Below are 22,588 nucleotides of genomic sequence, written 5' to 3'. Positions count from 1 at the left end.
ATTAAATATGAGGCGATATAGATACGAAAGGTTAAACTCAAAATTCAGGAAAAGACTGTTCACATTTAAGTACTGATAGCTACATATGCCTACATCAGATAACAGATAAAATTTCAATCCACGAAAAATGAGCAAACTAGAGTAGTAATTGACGCTACATTTTTGTGAAAATGAAAACCTTACAGTCTTCCTGTACAATACTTGATTTTGGAATGAATATTAAAATAATGTTTTGATCAGTGTGGCAATAAATGGACTTGTTTATGAAATCCAGATAAATATTTAAAAATATTCAACCATATTCATAACTAGTGTAAGTCAACGAAAACTATGTTAATAAAAATATTTGAATTTATGCATTTCTAGGTCCAGGTCGACATGAGGAGTTCAATGTGAGAACCGAGAAAAAGACAGCTGCATTGAGGGAAATGTACACAAAACTTGCACAGGAATTAAAAGTAACAATTTATTATTTTGTTTTGGATACATGTATATCGGTAACAGAGTGTAACAAAGAACCGAAACTATTAAATCTTAAGAATTCAAATGCAGATTCTTTTCATTTTTTTTTCTAATATAAAAATACTTCACTATGGTACGTTTTTATTTCTGTTTGTTTTCTTTGTGAAAACTCTTTGAAGTTAAATGAGATGAGTTCTTGATAATCTAACCGAATTGTAAATTTCGCCAAGCGAATGGTCGGAAGCAAAGATGGTTTAATATGCATTATAATGCATGATAATCTCATGCGGCAGTACTTTGTGTCTGACGTCAGTAGGCTGGTCTATTACTATATTAAAATTGACGTTGTAGACCTCGTTTTTTATTTAATCTATTAAACAATGTTTTAATTAAGTTTACCCCATGTTTACCTCTTCATTCCGTGAATATAGGTCATGTGATATCGTTTTTGTATCCCACAGTTGTGACGTCACAATGGGTTTCGCGTTACCGTAATGAAGTAAAATAAAGAGAGTCCTGTTTAAAAACAATGTAAAACATTGATTGTGGCGTATAAAACAACATATATCATTTTTGAAGAATTTTTCCTATTATATCATATATATGATATTTTTCTCCATATGCCCTGAAAAACTGCTGAATTACACCGGATATCGTTATATTTCACTGGAAACAGTTATATTGCCTATATTAAATACGTCGGGTTCAAAATTCACAGGGGCAGTTGCTAAGCAAACGTAAACAGTTCCGCCATTCTATATTTAGAGGTCGCGTCAGTGAGGATCACGTGACCTGGTGAACACATTTCAGTTCCGCGAAAATAAAAATGTTCGGGCAACGTCTGCGACTTGTTCATTTGAATTCAAAGGAATCACTAAATATAATTTAATTGAGGAGAAAAATTCTTTAAATACAACAAAAGTGTCAGCATACTGACAACATTCTGCCATGAAACAGGACGGAATATTTCGGAATTATACTCGATGATTTTTTTTGAGATATGTATACATGTGTACAGAGTGTTTAATAAATATGTTCAATGATCGATTTGAAATTGGATATGTTGAAAAATGTTTTATACCATATATTACATGGCTAAATTCTCGGGCAGCAATACCAGAATATTTGCTCCTCGGTGACTGGAAATCCCTGGAGTGTTATGTCGCCCTCTGCTTTCGGCATCGGGCGACATAACACTCTAGGGCTTTCCTGTCACCTCGGGGGCAAATATTCTGGTATGCTGCCCTCGCCAAGGGTAATATATGTATAATGTAAAACATTGAATAAAATGAATCTAACATGAATTATAGTTTGAAATGATTTTTATCCAACGCGTTGTGTGTTTTTATCCTCTCGCCCAGGCTCGGGGATGTAAAACACACAACTTGTTAGATAAAAATCATATTCGACTACAAATCATGTTAGATCCTATATTTACCCCCTTTATCCCGTGGATATGACTCAAAGGATATTGTTTTGAAATCCCAAAGATACATGCAGTTATGACGTCACAATGGTGGGTTTTTTTTTGCGCTTAAAGCGTGATGAAGTAAAATAAGAGTCCTATGTAACACAATGTAAAACGTTGGTTGTAAATTTTAAAGTAAGAAACATTCATTTTGGATAAAAAGAATCTCCCATGATTTGTAGTTGGATAGGGTTTTGATCCAATTCATTGCGTGTTTTAATCCCCTAGCCAATGCTGGAGGATATGAAACACACAACTCATCGGATGAAAATCATATCCAACTCCAATACATAGGAGACATCACAATTAAATATGAATATGAAGAATCACTGTCATTGGCTAGTTTGTTGGATATATCAGGTAGCATCAACGCAAATTATTTCACTTTTCAAACTATCGTTTATGCCCTGACATACCCAATTAATTGTGAATCCTTAAATAAGTATTACTTGGGTAAAAGAAGGATTTAATAGTAAACCAAAGATTTATAAATTATTTTCGTAAAAAATATTGATCACTTTAGAAAATAGATACAAGACAAATGACAATTGTTCATTTAAAAGACATTTTAATAGTTTTGGTTAATACTTAAATAAACGTTACTCTGTTATTTTTAAAACAGATAAATCCAGAGATACGTATTGAGATAGTGGACACGAAACCAGAACATGCGATCGTAGATGTGGCAAATAAAGAAAATGCCAAATTTATCGTAACAGGAACTAGAGGGATGGGAGCTATAAGGAGAACCATTCTAGGAAGTACCAGCGAATTTATTATGCATCATGCTCGTTGTCCAGTCATCATTTGCAAAATGGACTAAATCTTTTATTATTTATGTATAAAAACCCTCGCTAAAACTTCAAGCACCTGAAATGGATATATAGGTGTCGGCGATTTTTAATACTGATTCTTTAATTTTCTATTAGTATTCTAAAAACATTGACGAATAGGCAGTTAGTTGTGTTACAGAATAGTAAATGATTCAAGTTTCCTTCATATTTTTTCCATATAATACGAAAGAAAATCAGCGTAACTTAGTAGTATTTAAAAAAAAAATTATATGAAGCACAAACGGCCTCATGCGTCCTCCGGGCATAGAGAGGATAAGTAAGTAAGTAATCTGAAGTACAAGGCGTTTTGAAATTTCTTTTTCTATCAGCATTTTAAATATGTCTGTATACAGTTATTGCATTTTGTTCTTAATTACATTTTATGTCACCGATTTTGAGATGTTTGGGAATACAGTTGTTCGTAATATCAGTCATCTTCAAACTTCTTTTTGTTGGTAATCAATTATTCATAACTAATGAATGACAATAAAATTGAATCTGCATATTGCGCAATACCTATTTTAACTCAAAAGTGACACGTATGAACATAAGCAGATTTAAAAAAAAAGATAAGTTTTGCAAGGCAATATATATTTGTAGTTTTTTTTTAATTAGAAGCATTAACAATTATTCATAACTAATGAATGACAATAAAATTGAATCTGCATATTGCGCAATACCTATTTTAACTCAAAAGTGGCACGTTTGAACATAAGCAGATTTAAAAAAAAAGATAAGTTTTGCAAGGCAATATATATTTGTAGTTTTTTTTAATTAGAAGCATTAACACACAAAGTTCATAAAATTTTACATTTGATCTATAATTTCACAATCGCCTGAGGTACGAGTGTGTTTATCATTGTTTACTATTCATCATCATGTCTTTTTATTCATATTTTATATTAATATATCAGGTGAAGTTGGAAATCATGGATTGCCTAATTATAAATCTATATTTTACAAGTAAACTATTTTGATTTATTTACGAATATTATTCGAGTTTTTATTCGTGATTTCAAGGGTTTCAAGAAAAAATGAAGTTTTATTACAACAGTTTTTCTGGATCCTGCGGTGTGTCTCAATTTATAAGTATTTTTATGAAATTAAAATATCAATGATACGTATGATTATTCAAGTTAAAATTGAACTACTAGTATTTTCTTTAAATATGCATGGGCACAAGTATACTAGATTTCAATTCAACAAATATACTAGAGAAATATTTTTATACATATTATTTTTTTTTATTCTGAAGCCCTACTCAATGAAGTATTGAATAGGCCATTGTAGGTAATATCGTATCTTCGGAGGAGGCCGTATAAACCACGGCCCCGTGTCGCAGTAGGTGTTGGCAAGAAAAGGATCCCTCAATCCTTGCTCAATGGCCCTGAGTGCCGAGTATAGGACAAAATTTGCAGCTCTCCACCGACAAGTGGTAATGGCGTCTTCATATGAGTGAAAAATTCTCGAGAAGGACGTTAAACAAAATACAATCAATTTAGTGATCTAGAATACGAATTCATTCAGTATAAGAATGGTAATGTTTATGTTCTAAAAAGCTTTTTTCTTTATTATTTACAACATAGAGGAAGAAACGTATGGAGTAGTGTTAAACTTTAAGAAGTGGTTTAAATAAGAAAAAATAATCAAAAACTCTAAAGAATTATATTTCAATTTTCAAAATCACACAATTTTATCAAACTTTGTTAAACCATTCCTCCACGGTATATTGAGTTCCAGACTTTTTGACTTCATCTCATTGACATCAACAGCTGCTTTCTTAATGAAAATGAACAAATTAGTTTCCTTCTCTTTTCTTGGTTACTGATAAAATTATGTCATTCTAACATGTCATTAAAACATTCTAACTGTACAACACAATGTAAAATAATTTGATTTTTCAAGTAAAATATCCAAATATGAAACTGATGTGTCAGACTTTGTGGTATCTTTTATCTCAGTAAGATTGGAAATTACAATTGCTGATTGCCAATACGTCTTCGATATATCTAAATGTCGAGTTGAAGGCCACAACAAGTGTTTTCTTCTTTTCATACATAAGATTTCGCACAAATTCTGCCTCATATGAATACAGAAATAGGTATGCTAATAACTGGGTTCAATTTGTACTCATGAAAATTCCAATAGATTGTTTGAAGACCTGGTCTCAAAAACAACATAGATATTGTCAATTAGAAACTCAGGCATCTTTTTAATATCAACATTGGAGTACTTGTGTGTACAATCATAATAATTTTGTAAATGACCAATGACAAGGTTAGTAAATTAACGAGTTCAATTTTTTATTGTAAATGTAGCTGTCAATGATATCAAAAAGCCTAGACTTTAATTTATCGTGGAGTCCGGTTGTGTATAAAGTTGAAAAGTCAAATATTTTTAAGCTGTTGATTTTGGTAGGCTCTTGCGATTTCAAATTGCCCAAAAGTTCTTTGTAATTTTTGAGTATGCCTATATAGCTACTGTTAATATTTTAGTGAGGAGTAAAGAAAGAGGCTTGGTTGAACATTTACTGGAACCCGCTATGTATATTTGTTTGTAAGGATTCTTGTTTCAGAATCCAATATATATATGGTAGTTCAATTTCATTTTGGTTCTTTGAGATATTAAAAAATTTCAGAACTTACACATGATTTTGAAGAATTTCTTCCTTAGAAAGGGAACTTTGACTATAAATTGGACAACCACTTGTAGAATTACATCCAAGTTCTTCTTAAATACTATTTATATTATGAGCCTTCCAAACGAAGACAATATCGTTACATGTATATGCTTTGTCAGGGACCAGTACGTACTGATCGAGTAATCATCTATCTAATTCTTTTTTCACTTCTGGATTATTGAATACAGAAGAATAGATGGTTTTCATATCTCCATTCAGTCTTTTAATTTAGATCTGATACTTTTTTTTTATTCTGACAATGTGTCAATGTCTTCTTTTTCATATCTGACCCATGCCTTGCGTAATTTAACAGTATCTATAATGTTTATGAAATTCCGACGCCAGTTATATGATTGGGTTTCCCTATATTTAGGACCTTTTAAAATAAGTGATCTATGGTCTTCATTATTAACTTTATTTACGTCACCTGTAATAACGTGTCCATCAGGACTATAGTTATATGGTAAGATGAACATGAACACAATGGAGGATTATGTTTCAGATACTCGATGTCCAGGCCATGTAAAGTTTTTTTTGTAATTAAAAGGTTTGAAAGTAACGGTTGAATTTTTTTTAGAAAATGACTTTCGTAAATATTGAATTGTAAACATTAATTATTACAGTTGCAAATGACACAACGATTTTTTAAATTCTATTTTGGTAGAACATTGGGTTTGTCACACAACATAACAAAGATCCACGATATTAGCATGTTGCACGTCCTTTTTTGTCAGCATTCACACATTCTAAATTAGGCATGTTTAATACTTATGTTTATTTATTGTTTTTGATTCAATAATTCTATGATGATACTATCTTATCTTCATCCTCGCAAGCCAGGGGACTTAAGATAAAACGTTGACGTTGGACCACTTGCAATGTGTTGATTCAGGACCTATGGTTTGCGAGGATGTTGTTTCTTATAAACATGTATTAATTTACTTCGTTTGGTTATACTGAAAATTAAATAAAGATATATACCCTGCATGGTACAAGTATTTTTATTTTTCCTATAGATTCGTTGTGGAAATTTTTTTTAAATGCTAAAATGATATATTTTTGCGGCCGACTTCATGCTTTCCATCGATTTAAACTTGTAGATTTTGTTTTTAAATTACGTATACTTTAAAAGGGGTTATTTTTCAACGGTGGTCAATTTTTTATAGAACTCACATAAAAAATAACGACCCCCGGGGCTCTTTTGCTAAACAAATGATTTTTTCTACGACCTGGGGGTAATTTTTTTCGTTGAAAAATACTCCCCCGGTCATTATTCGATGGGGTTTTTTATTTGTCTTTACACTGGTTCTGACTTTTCCTGGTATGGAAAATATCACAATCGTTAAAAAGCCCGGTAAACGTTAAATATTTCTATAGTTCTTATTTTCCTCTCCCTACGGGAGATAAGAATGAAAAAAGACATTAAGAAAAACACGGCTCCTGTACCCTTCTTGAACTTTTCAAAGTGGCAGAAAAAAAAACTTGTTTTTGGTATCCTGAAGATGTACGTTTAAGTTTTGAAATTTCCATTTTAAACCGGGATGACACGGTTGAGGGTAGATTAGGAGTATAAATATTCAGTTTGTTTAAATGAAAGAATTATTGTTGTAGCTTTCCTGGTTAACCAACTATTGCGAAGAGGATATTTTGAGGCAGGATACTTGTATTACTGTCTTTTGACAGTAACTAGTCATCATATTCAGAAAAAAAATTGAAAAAGAATAAAATATTTTATACAAAATGCAAGTTTGAAATTTCCGTTTTAAACCGGGATGACACGGGTGGGGGTAAATTAGGAGTATAAATATTCAGTTTGTGTAAATGAAAGAATTATTGTTGTATCTTTCCTGGTTAACCAACTATTGCGAAGAGAATATTTTGAGGCAGAATCCTTGTATTACTGGCTTTTGACAGTACCTAGTCATCATATTCAGAAAAAAAATTGAAAAAGAATAAAATATTTTATACAAAATGCACATTCAATTACATTTAAGGATTTTTTCTAATATCTGCAAACATTTTCACCTGTATATAGAAAACGAATAAATTGTGTAATTTTGTCTAATTAATTTCTCAATATCAGTTCTTGTTATTGTTAAGGTATTGATAATTAGGGAATAACTATCTTCTAATTTGGAATTTGCGACCGTTAATGCTGATTTAACGGTCGCAAACTGAGTTTTACATGATCAATAGGAATGTTTTCACACTTGTTATGAGAGGAACAATAAGGATAAAAAGTATCAAAAACTTTAGGTTAATCCTAGAATAAACAAATTTTACATAATGTTGGGAAAATAATTAAAACGGTTTTCTTTTTCAATTGATAGACGGGTTTCTGTTGAAAATTACAGTTACAGTTACAATGAACTTCCTTCATTGTTAATGCTCTTAAATACAAATATTTTTCAATTGACATTAAGGAGACGTTTGAGATAAGGAACAAGTGTCTGCATTTGACGTGTTGTCGATATTTGTTAATCTTTTGAAGAAAAAAATCAAAGCATTTAACTTTGGTCTTCAAAACTAAAATCAAACGGATTGGATATATCGAATAAGGAAGACTACTTGGTCAAATATATTAAAAAGAAATAAGCTTTTAAAAAGGCCTATGTTTAACATGTATATTGCATGTTATTTGTTCAAAGTTCCAAGGGAATTTACCTTTTTTTCGTTTTTCTCTTCCTTCTATGACATTATTTGTTTAAATATCAATTTTAAACCAGTATGTTTCCAGAAGAGGTGTTTATTTCTTTTTTTTGGGGGGGGGGGGGCGTATATGTGTACTTCAGTGCTTGTTATAGTGCTCTTAGGTTTTAAATCTTTTCTTTATTTGAAATTTAAAAAATTAGGTTTTGCGATGTGTCTTTACGTTTTATCATTTCTGTACAATCATATATTTACTCGAAATAATGATATCTAAAACATTTGTATTAAGTAATGTACTTTGCAAAGGAAACTGGTTACTAGTAACTGGCTACGACACGTAATTAAAGTAAGCTACAAGTAACTGGCTACTAGTAACTGACTTGAAATTTGAGTATAGGTACGTAGCTTCTAGTTAATGTCTTAATTGCAAATATTAATTTGAAGAAAATAACAGTTACGTATGAAACATATGGAGATAAAGAACAGTATTCAAGATCAAAACTCCATAATACAATACAAAATAGGAGCATAGAAAACACGGGCCTAGCTCCAAACCCTCAGAGGTAGGATCAGGTGCCTTGGAGAAGTGCGCACCCCTTGCCGACCGGTCACACCCGCCATGTGCTCCTTGTCATGATCGGGAAATAACGGAAAAAACCCGTCGTCAATTCAGTGTATAAATAATTGAATAACAGTTAGTATGAAAAACGTCAGTTAGCAATTGATTCGATGATAAATTGTACTTTCTGACAAGGTCATTGTATCGACCATAGAACTCAAAATGATGACTTCAAAGGAGAAAGCTGAACGTCTTATTTCATCAACTTGTTTGTCAATAATTTACCTCCTTTCAGAAATTGCTCATACGTAGAGCATGCTCTTGCGTATGGAATCAACTGAGACTCCGTATGCAAGTGATGAAGGTATATTGCTGCATAAGTGGACTTTTACGAGGAGCGCTGACTTTTACAGCTGACGGCTTACTTTTACACAAGGACAAAGTATGATGGCTCTTTTACGATATACTTACATATTTAGCTCAACATAAACGAAAATAACGGGTTATTTCAATGCACATATAAGCTGTTCTTGAAGAAAACGACAACCACCCTACCCTCAACTCCCGGCCTTCACATTTACGTGCCCCTAAAACCATACCTTGACCACTAGAAAGGTTTTCTTATGTATTATCAATTCTGTACCTCCGTACATGATACCAGTTTAAATGTCCATGTAAACCGTCAACTGTAGAAGTCATTGCTTCTTGTAAAAGTCCAGTAAGGGAAGTTGACGATAGAAACTGACGATAGACATCACGTTTATTATAGAGCTTAGTTTTTAGATTACCAGTAACGTCTTTTCACGTAAAATATCCAAATATGAAACAGATGTGTCAGACTTTGTAATATCTTTTATCTCAAGCTTAGCGGGATAAATCGTATCGACATAAGAATGGAAATTACCATTGTTAATTGACAAAACGTCGTCGAATTGAATGCATAAAAATGAATACAATCTCTTAGTTTTGTTTTCCTAGTCAAATATCCTATATTAAAATATGCTATTTTTAATCTATACATGCAGCGTAATACTACCTTGCATATGCATTTTGAATAAGGTATTTCTTAAAAAAAAATCGTATCTTTGCCGTTTCTTTTAAAGGAAAAATCATGGTAACAACCGAATTTCTCCCCTTGTATGATGCAAAAATCAAACACAGTTAAAATTATGATAGTCTGCAGTTAAGAACTTTAAATCAACCTTTTTTTAAAACCAGCATTAATTTCATTCAAAGCATTGAAGCATAGAGTCAGAGAGAGAGAGAGAGAGAGAGAGAGAGAGAGAGAGAGAGAGAGAGAGAGATAGCCAAAGTAGGACATTTTACTGATTTTTCTCAAATTTCTTTAATCTCAGAAACTTTTCACTTCGGGAAACATAGAGCACAAGCTTTATCTGAGATTTTTATATGCAAAATGCATCTAATACTAGTACATGAAAGATATATATTTTTTAGTAGACAGGCAAACTTGTGCTATTTGTTTTCTGAAACAAAATGTGCTTTGAAATAGATGTTAATTTGCATTAAAATCAGAAAATTCGGAAACTGACATATTTTTTGTCTTACCTGTGCACTTTTTGAGTTCCATAACTTAGAATAAATATTTATTTTGTGACAATGATGACATGTTTTTCACAGTGAATTTTTGCATTGTTCACAGAGACTTCCAAATCAGGTATCTTGTCCTTTCGAAGACATCGGATTTTCTAAGATATGCACAGTATGCTGCTGTGGCCTTCAACTCGGAAATAAATGTTTCTCGATGAAGTATTAATGATTAATACTTAATCGAAGTATTAAGTAACAATGGTTACTCATTCATATGTCAAGTCGATTCATATATCAGTGAGATTGAAATAAAGATAGTACAGTGTCTGACATATGTTTTATATTTTGGATATTATACTAGAAAAAGCTTAATGATTAACATAATAACATTTTTTTTTCTAGACCGTTCACGGAAGCTAGCTCAGTCGGCACAGAGTTCGTTTCATGATCAGAAGGTTGTGAGTTCGAATTTCGTCCGCGACTGACCCAAGTCGATAAAAAACGGATAACAACTGTTCCTTCACCATGCGCTCGGCACTTGAAGTGGAAGTTGCGACTCTTCGGATGAGATTTTAAAAACCGAGGTCCCGTGTCACGGCAGGCATTGGCACGATAAAGAACTAGTGCTGCTCAATGGCCGAGAGTGCCAAATAAGGAGCAAACTTTGAAGCCCTTCACCGGTATATGGTGACGTCTCTATTGACAAACGTGAGTGAATTATGCGTGAAAAATTCTCGAATGGTACGGAAAACAACATACAATCAATCAATCATTTTTTTCTATCGTCAACTTCCTTTACTTATGTTGCAATATTCCTTATCACCTGCAAATGAAATGTATATCACCCAATTGACTCGATACTCACGAGCATGCTGTATGTGTGAACAATTTTTTTTTAAACGACGAAATCTATTAACAGGGAATGCTTTCTCTTTTATGGCACCTCATTCTACTACGATGTTTCATACGTCCATGTTTGTTTTGCTACTGATATTTGTTGTTTTGGAGTATGAATACTGTAAGTTGTTATATGCTGCTATATGTAGATGTACATTTTAGGGTGTTATCTCATACTGTAAAAAGCACGTCTTCAAAATCAATTACTTATAGTAAGGAATGTACACAAATTTGATTGATTTTTATTTTATCTTTATCAAGTTAAATTGTTCGAGGAGAGATTTAAAAAAAACATTCTCCGAAGAACTAATAATTTTTACAGGATAGTTAAACACATTAATCTTTTGTTTATACATTCAATTGATTTATTGATACTTAAAAAAAATTGAATTTTTACATTTCTTCGTTTTAATTTTGATTTATTTCACATACTATTCAACGAAAGCCTATGCAGATTTTTCCTTAAAGGATTTATTTCGAAAAAATGGGTTAACAGATTCATATAATCCGTCTAATTGTGATGCTTTTTTTTAATGTTTTTTTTCTCTTCCATTTCTGTTGCTTCTTTATATTACAATGTATCTACACCACTGAGTCTCTTTTGACAATGAGCTCTGATTGGTCAGTTTACCCTTTCAAGTATTACCTATCAGCACATATAAACGGGAAGCAAATTACGAAGTCTCAAACACCTGTAGTACGTTCAAATTACTAGGTTTAAAATGACAACCATTTATTTGATTCCAACAGCAAGTGTACTTTTCTTAACCCATTGTGTCTTCCTTGGTAAGTTTAAGGCAGCAATATCTTTATATTTTTTGCAGAGGTTTTCAAGGCGGAAATGTTTTACTGTATAAAGTACATTTTCCTGTTAATCAATTCTTACATGTTACATGGTTATTGAAATTTAAAGGAAAAAAATCCAAGCAGTTTAGTTATAACGTTCATATTAAGTTTTACCATATTGCAATTCTATTTTAGATTAAGTAAAATTGCATATGGCAAAACTTTTTTTACATAAAATAGTTTTATGCATATTGATTTTTTTTTTGCCAAGATGCTATTACTGTACCTGGAGAAATATCAAATGATGTTGCCAATCAGTTCTTAAATAGATATAGGCGTAGTGACCCCAGATGTAACAGAGATGAGATTTACTGTGAAACTAACAAAGTCAGTTGTATGGTGAGTAAAAACTTACCTAACTTAGTCTGACTAGCTCTTTGATTTTTTTTTATTAATTTCCACTACATTTTCATTGAGGTATCATACATAAATGATATTTTTCAGTTACAAAGTACATGTATAATGTTTTGATATGATCAATACAAGTATTATAACCAGTTGTTTTGACCTCTTTATTTTATATGAATTTTTAAAAGTAAGACATAGCGATACTTTAAGTGATGAAGTACTAGTGAGACTCAAATTTTGTTCATTTTTTTAAGCAACACAACGAGAATTCCAGGGAACACTACTGTGGTTTAAATAATCCATGTACCTCAGGACAGACTTGTTACCTCTCAACTCCTTGTCCAGCACATTACAGGACTGGGTGCACAAGTATGAAACATCTTTACTTCAAAAACAGAATAATCTCTTGATTAACACTTGAAATAATCTTACATTAAATTAAGGCGTCTTTATATGAGTGAAGTGAAGTTATATGAGTGAAATACTAGGGACGTTAAACAACATACAATCAATCTTACTGTTAAAACCTCAAGCAAAACTTTTATACTTTATATGTAAAGAGAACTGAGTATTTTCCCATTTAAAAAAATATATCCATTTGTAATCCCATTTATTGATTATTTGCAATCAAACGACAAACAAAATGTGAACCTAATTGGTTGTGGATAAATATACGTAAATCTTCTGCACTGTTATTTATCAAATTTAAATGTTAAGACTCCTTTCTTATCCTGTAGATCACTTTTTTTCGCGATACTTCATTTTAATTAGGCTTAAATAAAGTTCGCACAAATAAAAAAGTGATTTACAGTATGGTAAATATTGATGAAAGCATGCAACTTTAGTTAATGACAAAAATATATGTATAAAAGCTTAATTTATAATTAACTTCAATTAGGTAATGCTTGTTACGGACAACCTTGCCAGAATGGAGGAGCATGCACATTGGACTCATCTGTCAAAGGATATAACTGTCGTTGTTTAAGTGGTTATGATCCGGATACAGATTGTAGATCATGTAATATAATTTTATCTATCAAGGCAATTCACTTTTTACGTACAGTACGCAGCTTCTATTTATGCTATTCTATAAATCCCAAACCACAATTAAATGTGAGAGAATTGTGCTTTTGTCCATTAGTTTAATGTCTTAAATCTCGTTTATACAGGAAAAGAGAGTTATATTTTTGATTTCGTTCATTTTATATGCTGCTTCATTTACATTTAAGCCATCTTAAACATTTCAGCAATTTGCCCTTAAATACGTTTTAATGAAATGAATAATAAATGTGAAAAAATTAAACAATATATTTTCTAATTTAGATAATTTTAAATATTTAGAGATTTGAAGACCTTATGAAATCTCAAAGAAACTAAAATCATTCAAAGGTTATTATCTTTAAAGAGACTTCCTTTATCTGAAGAAATGAAGATTTAAACGAGGGTGCAAACGTTTTTATAACATGTCAGTATTCTCAACAACAAATCATTACAGATATAGACTACTGTAGAAGCAATCCATGTCAAAATGGAGCGTCATGTTCCCCGAGACTAAATGGTTATACCTGTAGTTGTCTGTCAGGATACAATGGTGTCCATTGTGAAAACAGTTAAGTACCATTTAGCAAGACAACTCGCTTCTAACGGAGGCTATGCTGGTAATAATTTGGGTTTTTCCATAGAACTTTTTAAAAAGTTAAATATTTGAAAATCCGTTTTTAACATTTGGAACGTGAATATTAAATGCTCTTATCTATAATAGAAAATGAAGTTTAGATAAAATACATACAATTTGTTTATTGAAATAAGTTAGCAAAACGATTCTTTTTAAAATTTGGATTATTTAAATTTAAGTGCTCCTATGTTTAAATAATTTTAATTTCACAAACATAAGGATGCAATTGCTTTTCCGGCAAGAAGAACAGCTGATGAGGGTTTTGTATGAAGATGGAAAAATAATTGTGTTAACATCAAGGAATAATCTAGATATTAATTTGACTCATTTTTCCATTTTTAGATATAGATGAGTGTGCCAGTTCGCCGTGTATTCATGGTAGCTGTATAGATCATGTCAATAAATACACGTGTTCTTGTGACCCCGGATACACTGGAATAAACTGTCAAACGGGTGAGTCATCTTGCTTCAAACATATTGCCTTTTATTGTACTGTATACCTGACTTACTGTTACTGAAATTTGTTAGAGCTTAAAACAAACATATTTTTAGAAAACGTCACTTAGTGTTACATATCAGAAAAGCACAGAGCAGAGATGAAAATATTCGAACCACATTAAATAGCATCAATAGAATTCATTTCTATTAAAATATGATCCAAATTATTAAGACTTTTTCGTTTGTTTTTCCCCCCATTTTTGTCTGCCGCATTGAAAACTTTACGATGGAGTTTTTCCTTTCTTCTATCAAGATTGAGTAGGATGCTGTTTGTAAAGGAAATTTAGAGTTTGAGATCCACGAGCGCTTATTTTAAATCAAATATTTTAAAAATTCATGACATCATATTGTTTGCATGCAAGTATTCATATTAATATTTCCGTGTCACATATTCCAATAATTAATTTATAGGTCCTGACTTTTCGGAATTTCTTTTCCTAAAGGCTACTTGAATATTGATTGAGTTCGATTGAAATTTCATGCACATTTAAGTCTATAGCTTAATTGCCAATTAAGGTATCTGACCCCACATCTGGCATCTCCAGCAGACCATGGTTTTGCCTTCCTCTTGATTTGAATTATGAAATTGATCTGTGGTCGTTATTTTCATCTTCTTTCTCCTGAATTCTCATAGCAGGAAAAATTTTTACATTTAAGGAACATTCAAAAATATCAAATACATGTACACGTATATCAAAATGTAATTAATATTCATTTGTTTTGGCCTTATAGACATCAACGAATGCCAGAGTTCACCATGTGTTCACGGAAACTGTACAGATCACGTGAACTTGTACACTTGTGAGTGCCAGCCTGGATATACAGGAGTTAACTGTGAAACAGGTTAATTAATTAAATGTTAAACTACATATTAAGTTAAAAAGAAAAGTAAATATCAACCTGGTGTACATATAAATTCCCTAATTCCTGTCAACTTTTAATAGTAATCATCTATAGTAGTAATAATTCTATAGTATTCAATTTATTAAAAATTATTTTAAAAAATAGAAATCAACGAATGTGTGAGCTCACCATGTATTTATGGCGAATGTGTTGACAAAATCGCTAAATATACGTGTACCTGTGACATTTTGTTCGTTGGAAATCGTTGTGAGCAAGGTAATATTTGGACGGAAAAAATCTATAATTCATTCTGTGAATACGATTTTTTAATTTCCTTCTTTGTTAAGTAAATGAAACTTTTACTAATTATTTTCTAGTGAATGCAACATATTTAATAACCATATTGCTTGGGATATTGGGAATCGTGGCGACTATGCTCGGATTGTATGTCATGTGGAGAAAAAAGAAGTAAGACCAAAAAATTCTGTTTTAAAACAAGCAATACTAATTACATGTTATAAGCTGAATCTAGATGCACCCATTATGTGTAAATCATGTGTACACCATTTCGTTATAGAAAGCAGATAGATTCTATACCACCTTTTCCGTTTGGAAACATGAAACTTGGACAGACGAAAACCCAATTTTCTCGCAATGCAGTACAAGTGGTTCATACTATCCCGCAACCAGATCCGGTTTTGTTTCCGGATGGAAATCTTGGACAGTCAAAAGTAAATTTCTGCAGCAACAGATAAACAGCAATTTTCTTCATAAAAAGATTTCTACTTGTGACTAAGTAATTGGGAACTGATGTTTACTGATTGAAGAGAAATGTTTGATAATTTTAAAGAATTTTGTTTAATTGTAACAATCAAGCATTATCGGGGGTAGGTATTCACATTCACAATGTTGAATCGAAAGACAGGTTTTTGGATCCAGAAACCTCCTTGCAATGATAATTTTTTATTCATTTGAAATTTTTAAAAAAATCACAAAAATTAAAAAAAAAATATTCACAATTCTTAGATTTTTTTGGTGTAATACATTAAAATGTATTTCCCTTCTCTTTTGTAAGTAAGAAACGTGAATAAGATTTTAATATCAATAAGATATAATTTCAGACATCAGCAAAATAGGAAAACATTTACATCATTTACATTTAATAAGACTACAGCTTGAAACTAGGAAATTTACCGTTTTGCTTCCTGATGTATAAATTTTTCTGACCGCGTTTGAACTCAGACAATAAATTATTTATATTCTGATCAACCATTGATAAAAATGTTGATAATGATAACCTTCCTCACTTACTATTGTTTGAAATTTGATAATGGAACACAATGAACTCAAGAGAGTTGGCCTACATTATACTTGTACCTGAAGAGAGACTTGTACAGTGCAGTACAGATCATCTACCCTAACTGTTTATATCACCAAATAGACATATTTAGTATAAACAGAGTACTTTTACATTCAAAATCGATTCTTGCACTGTGTGTCTTCTTGTTTTTAAAGTTCACTTGGATACATGTATATCGAATTGTTATATGGATGGAAAACTAGTATCTATTGTTAAGGACAAACGATAGTTCCTAAATGATATTTTTTCCTGAGATTTTGTCGTTTATGCATTGCTACTTAAACATGTTTACTCACAAAAATTCATCTTCGCTAGCCAAGGGTTTCTGATACGCTACTCTCCTCATGAACCCTTGGCATACGGTGAAGTTAAAAGACGGAATTGTTTTCGTCACGTGATCTCGAATATATCAGGTGCGCACAGATTGCGTCATCGACAGAAATAAAGACGCGTGTTCAAAAAAAAAAATTTATCAAAGTTTAATTGAGTTATGTTTATTTATATTTATGGTACAAATCTGAAGCTTCAATATAGATTCTTAATCATATATTTAGAAGATATTGGATGACACCATAGCTATTCATAGAATTGCATGTTCTCTTACGGATCGTTGTTTACTTGCGTTTTTCATTTCCGAGATTAAAGAGTCAAGAAGTATCCCGAACGCAAATATCGCCATTTACAAAAACTATTGCCGATTGGTCGACCGGGTGTACCGAATCCCAATCAGAACTCGAGAAGAAAACCCAACTTCTATCAACACCGTATGCCAAGGGATTTTGAGGAGAGTAGCGTATCAGAAAACCTTGGCTAGCGAAGATGACAAAAATTTGGATACCTTACTGGGCATTTGTGCAAGATACCAGATTATTGTGTTTTATAGTCCTTTTCGAAATGATTATAATTGCCAAAATTTACAAATATGAACATTTTGATTTTTATAAAGACAATTAAAAATCTGGAGATAACAAACAGTTTTCAAGATCAAAAGTCCATAAAACAATACATAATAGGAGCAGAGCAAACAAGGACCTCCAAAACATCAGAGGTGGGATCAGGTGCAATCAGAAACCAGTTTAGAAGTCATAGGGTAATTATGATGTTACACATTTTTATACATTGCAAAAGTATAGAAAACAGAAACATCTCGTTTAACCTTAAGTGATAAATGCCTTTGAAATATCTGAATGTTTAAGGTCATTGTACTTTACTTCTTCTCATGAAGTTTTTTTACATAAATTTGGTATCGTGCATGTAGTTGTTGGATCACCTTGTCTCCGGACAATACCTGGTGAATGGTTTCAATAAGGAACTCCAACATACGTTTAAAATCATCACTCAAAATACTTTTGTTTAAAATTTGAGTATTTTTAATTCTTTAATTTTGATGAACAATACAAATTATAGAAATTTCTGAGTTTCACTATTTATTGAGTTGATGTTTCTGCCCTAACAAAAAAGAATACTGTAGTAAACTATAGTTATCTATAGTAAATCAAACTTCCAAAGTTTTCACTTTAGTAATTCAAAGTTCCAAAGTTTTCACTATAGTAAACCAAAGTTCCAAAGTTTTCAGTATAATAAATTCAAGTCCCAATGTTTTTACCATAGTAAATCAAAGTTCCAAACTTTTTACCATACTAAAATCAAAGTTCCAATTTTTTTTTTCTATAGTACGAGGGTTGATCCAAAAGTAATAATGTCACTGTGTCCATATGTTTTATATTTGGCGTCTTATTATCAAATACAATATACCAAAAGATGCATAAACATGAATCTAATTAACATTGAAATTTTATTTTAATGCATTTTTTTTAAATTTATTTTATAGATGTTCAAAACATAGAGTATAGGGGGTGTTGGCGCGTCACAGCGGAACTTCACGTTTTAAAGTGTAGTTTTTTCTTAAAACGATATAGACAAACACATTAAAAAGATTCTGAAAAAAGCACCTAATCTCCCATTTTTTTTTTTTGAAAGACACAATTCTCGTCATTTTCTAGCTTTTAACTGAAAATTAAATGACGGCATTGGTATTTGTTATCATAGACATTATTGTTTTAATCTGTTGAATTGAACAAAGGAATTGTCGAAATGGGGAAAAAGGCTCGACGAGTTGTAATGCATTTTTGCTTCAAAATATGGGAATCATCACTAGCGACATTTTTGTTAATCAATCAGACTTACAGAATAAAGAATGTAAATAAGGCGAAAATAAAAAATACCTTTGTTTCCCCTAACGCGACCGACCCAATTAAATCGTGCCGACCGAAAAGATTTTTTAAATAAGATGATTCAAATATTTCTTTACTGTTAACCAAGTTTTATAAAATGCAATATCATCAAAATAAGTTTTTATCAAAACGGCCGACATTGTTCTACTGTGATTTTCAAGCATTTATTGGAAACGAAATGACGTCCAGATGTGATTACAGGGCATTAGCTCTTCATAAAACAATGGCGACGTCTCAATCTTATGCTTTTAGCTAATCGGAATTCTTCACTCTTAAAACAATTCGATAATAAAATTTACCATGACTAATAAAGAGTGTTTCGGAGGTGTCTTGGCGTCTCATTGTGAGTGAATAAATTTTCGAAAAGAGACGTTAAACAACAAATAAACAAACCTGTCTTTGAATTCAAGGTACGTAATACATGGTAAGGCCCGCCTCATGAGTAGATGAGGGGCACACCTAGTAAACACATCATTCAATTTCACTGCATTTTATTTGAGTTTTGATCTTAATAACCAGTTCATCTGTGTTCCTATGTTTACTATATGACAGTATGGAACCATAGGAGTTGTTGTAAATATGTCTGCATATTCATGCTGATAAATATAATTCAGATGTCCTTTCTTCATGCCTTTATTTAGTGGTTAAACTTCGTGACTATGACATTGTATATAGCATTTTTATCATTTGTAGATTCGGTTTGGTTTAGTAAATATTGTTAACATACTCTTTCCAAATTTTGTAACTTTGATTTAGTATGGTGAAAACTTTTGAAACTTTGATTAACTATAGTGAAAACTTTGGAACTTTTATTTACTATGGTAAAAACTTTGGATTTTTGATTTACTATAGTGAAAACTTTGGAACTTTGATTTACTATAGTAAAAACTTTGGAACTTTGATTATCTAAAGTGAAAACTTTGGAACCTTGATTTACTCATATTAAAACTTTGGAACTTTGATTTACTATAGTAAAAAAACTTTGGAACTTTGATTATCTAAGTGAAAACTTTGGAACCTTGATTTACTATGATAAAAATATTGAAACTTTGATTTACTATGTTGAAAAATTTGAAGCTTTGATTAACTATATTGAAAACTTTGGAACTTTGATTTTTTATTGTAAAAAGTTTAGAAATTTCGATTAACTATGGTGAAAACTTTGGAAATTTCGATTAACTATGGTAAAAACTTTGGAACTTTGATTAAATATCGCAAAAACGTTGAAACTTTGATTAAGGACCATAAACCAGTGAAAATAAGTGTTTTAATTCCCATTCTTTAAATTCTAATTATATAAAATAAGCAGTATTTATCTAAATTTAAGTAATTTTAAGGTTATGAAGCGTTAACATTAGTTTTATTGATGGAGAACAAAAATAATATACTTTAAAATAAAATCTGCGTCATTTAGAATCAAAATATCAGCTTCATTAGCTTCAATCAACATGTTTTTGTTTAATTTTATAAATGTAAATATTGCATTTGAATGACCTAATTTGTATATTTAAATAAAATTATACAACAAAAACCCGCAGTATTCCCACTCCCTCAAAACGTCTAAGTAAATGATAAAAAAAATATTGAGTTGTTAAATTTATGTTTAAAAAAAAATCCTGAGAAACTTTGATTTACAAGTGTTGATCCAAAAGTAACGTCACAACTTTGATAAAATTGCTATAAATCGACGTAAAGCAAAAAAATAATACATGTTGGAAGCTTTTAATTATTTATCTCAATTGTGACCTGAAAAATTCAAAGGAATATGATGCATACTTTTCAAAATATCGGATTTTAAACAATGCGCTTTTATGGTTGTCGCCACACCTAAATATAACGTCATTTGACGGATACACAACGTGTTTCTTTTAAGCGTTTCCCCTTTTGTGATTCGCAAACACTTTGACCAATTCCACTTTCTTTAAAAATTCTTGGTACCATTATACACTTACTCTTTTCATAATTAAGCCCTCCGTCAAAATTTTTTGAACGGTAGCATAAGAAAAACTTAAAAATTCACATGTCACCCTATACGTCTGCCTTTTTTGACAACGTCAGACACCATTGAACGTTTCCGTCCGATCTCCCATCTTTCGGTCATCTTGTCTTGCCCAACCAAAATTGCTGAAACCATCTATTAACATGTCTCTTAGGCCGGAATTAAAAATTTCTTTGTTTCCCCTAACCCGACCCTAAATTCTCAAATTGGGTCGGTAGTTAGGTAAACAATTTTATTTTCTGACCGCAGATTTGAAAATACATTCTAAAATTTAATGGAAAATTACCTTTATAAATAAGAAAAGTACAAAACAAAGCGATTTGTGAACAAAATGCTAAGTATCGTACATATGCCGTTTAAAAGCAAAATTCATGATTAATTAATTCACAACTGTTATTTTGTTGAACTTGTAAAATATCTCACCCCATTACATCTATATAAATTGAATAAAATAGACAAGATTCTTAGATACGCAAAGACCAGACATTCGAGTATATTTTTTCAAACCTTCCATCAGCCTTCAGAGCTTATAGACGATCAATGTACTTTTTTGACGGCCATAAGATTTGGAGTGGTTCTGGAGCATTTTGCTTTGGAGTTATGAAGTAAGTGGCTAATCTTAAATCGCAGGTTCAAATCCCAGTGAGTAACGTTGAAAACGGTCCTTTAAAGGGGACCATAAAAACTTGTGTCTAGTGTCGCAGAAGATGCTGGCTCAAAATAGATCCCCCACTGCTTAATGGCAAACAAGTGCTCAGTACGTCTAAATTTGGAGCAATGGGGAAATGTTTAAATGTCGTCCTAGCAAATCTCGAAGGGATTAAAAGGAAACAACTAATCTTCAAGGGCCAAATTAAAGAAAAATACACTGGACGTCTCAGGAAACTGAATCATGATTTCAAAACTATTTGGAAAGAGTATGTTAACAATATTTACTAAACCAAACCGAATCTACAAATGATAAAAATGCTATATACAATGTCATAGTCACGAAGTTTAACCACTAAATAAAGGCATGAAGAAAGGACATCTGAATTATATTTATCAGCATGAATATGCAGACATATTTACAACAACTCCTATGGTTCCATACTGTCATATAGTAAACATAGGAACACAGATGAACTGGTTATTAAGATCAAAACTCAAATAAAATGCAGTGAAATTGAATGATGTGTTTACTAGGTGTGCCCCTCATCTACTCATGAGGCGGGCCTTACCATGTATTACGTACCTTGAATTCAAAGACAGGTTTGTTTATTTGTTGTTTAACGTCTCTTTCGAAAATTTATTCACTCACAATGAGACGCCAAGACACCTCCGAAGCACTCTTTATTAGTCATGGTAAATTTTATTATCGAATTGTTTTAAGAGTGAAGAATTCCGATTAGCTAAAAGCATAAGATTGAGACGTCGCCATTGTTTTATGAAGAGCTAATGCCCTGTAATCACATCTGGACGTCATTTCGTTTCCAATAAATGCTTGAAAATCACAGTAGAACAATGTCGGCCGTTTTGATAAAAACTTATTTTGATGATATATTGCATTTTATAAAACTTGGTTAACAGTAAAAAAATATTTGAATCATCTTATTTAAAAAATCTTTTCGGTCGGCACGATTTAATTGGGTCGGTCGCGTTAGGGGAAACAAAGGTATTTTTTATTTTGGCCTAGTTAATCAAAGTTCC

At 31.5% G+C, this 22,588-nt stretch overlaps 2 protein-coding genes across 3 annotated transcripts in view; both read left to right on the top strand.

Moving 5' to 3' along the window:
- LOC134250873 (universal stress protein in QAH/OAS sulfhydrylase 3'region-like) overlaps positions 1-22,588 on the top strand; it is a 61,173-nt gene that overhangs the window by 831 nt on the left and 37,754 nt on the right. Inside the window, exons 3-4 of one of the 2 annotated variants that reach the window (XM_062733224.1) lie at positions 367-458; positions 2,553-2,758. In XM_062733224.1, coding sequence (XP_062589208.1) covers positions 367-458; positions 2,553-2,753 — 293 coding nt within the window. In that variant the 3' untranslated portion in view covers positions 2,754-2,758. Of the gene's footprint in view, positions 1-366; positions 459-2,552; positions 3,753-22,588 lie in introns of those variants that run through there. The other variant, XM_062733223.1, reaches the window with a different exon arrangement.
- LOC134250870 (fibropellin-3-like) lies at positions 12,373-16,061 on the top strand. The gene is made up of 9 exons (XM_062733217.1): positions 12,373-12,393; positions 12,545-12,659; positions 13,189-13,308; positions 13,786-13,899; positions 14,308-14,418; positions 15,196-15,306; positions 15,472-15,582; positions 15,684-15,774; positions 15,884-16,061. The coding sequence occupies exons 1-9, from the start codon at positions 12,373-12,375 to the stop codon at positions 16,059-16,061; spliced, it is 972 nt and encodes a 323-aa protein (XP_062589201.1).

This window comes from Saccostrea cucullata, unplaced genomic scaffold (assembly GCF_032062105.1).
Source record: "Saccostrea cucullata isolate Sc308-1 unplaced genomic scaffold, CSIRO_AGI_Scuc_v1 ctg15, whole genome shotgun sequence".
Lineage (NCBI taxonomy): Eukaryota > Metazoa > Mollusca > Bivalvia > Ostreida > Ostreidae > Saccostrea > Saccostrea cuccullata.
Note: the sequence above shows the minus strand (reverse complement) of the source record. Positions and strands in the feature narration are given on the sequence as shown.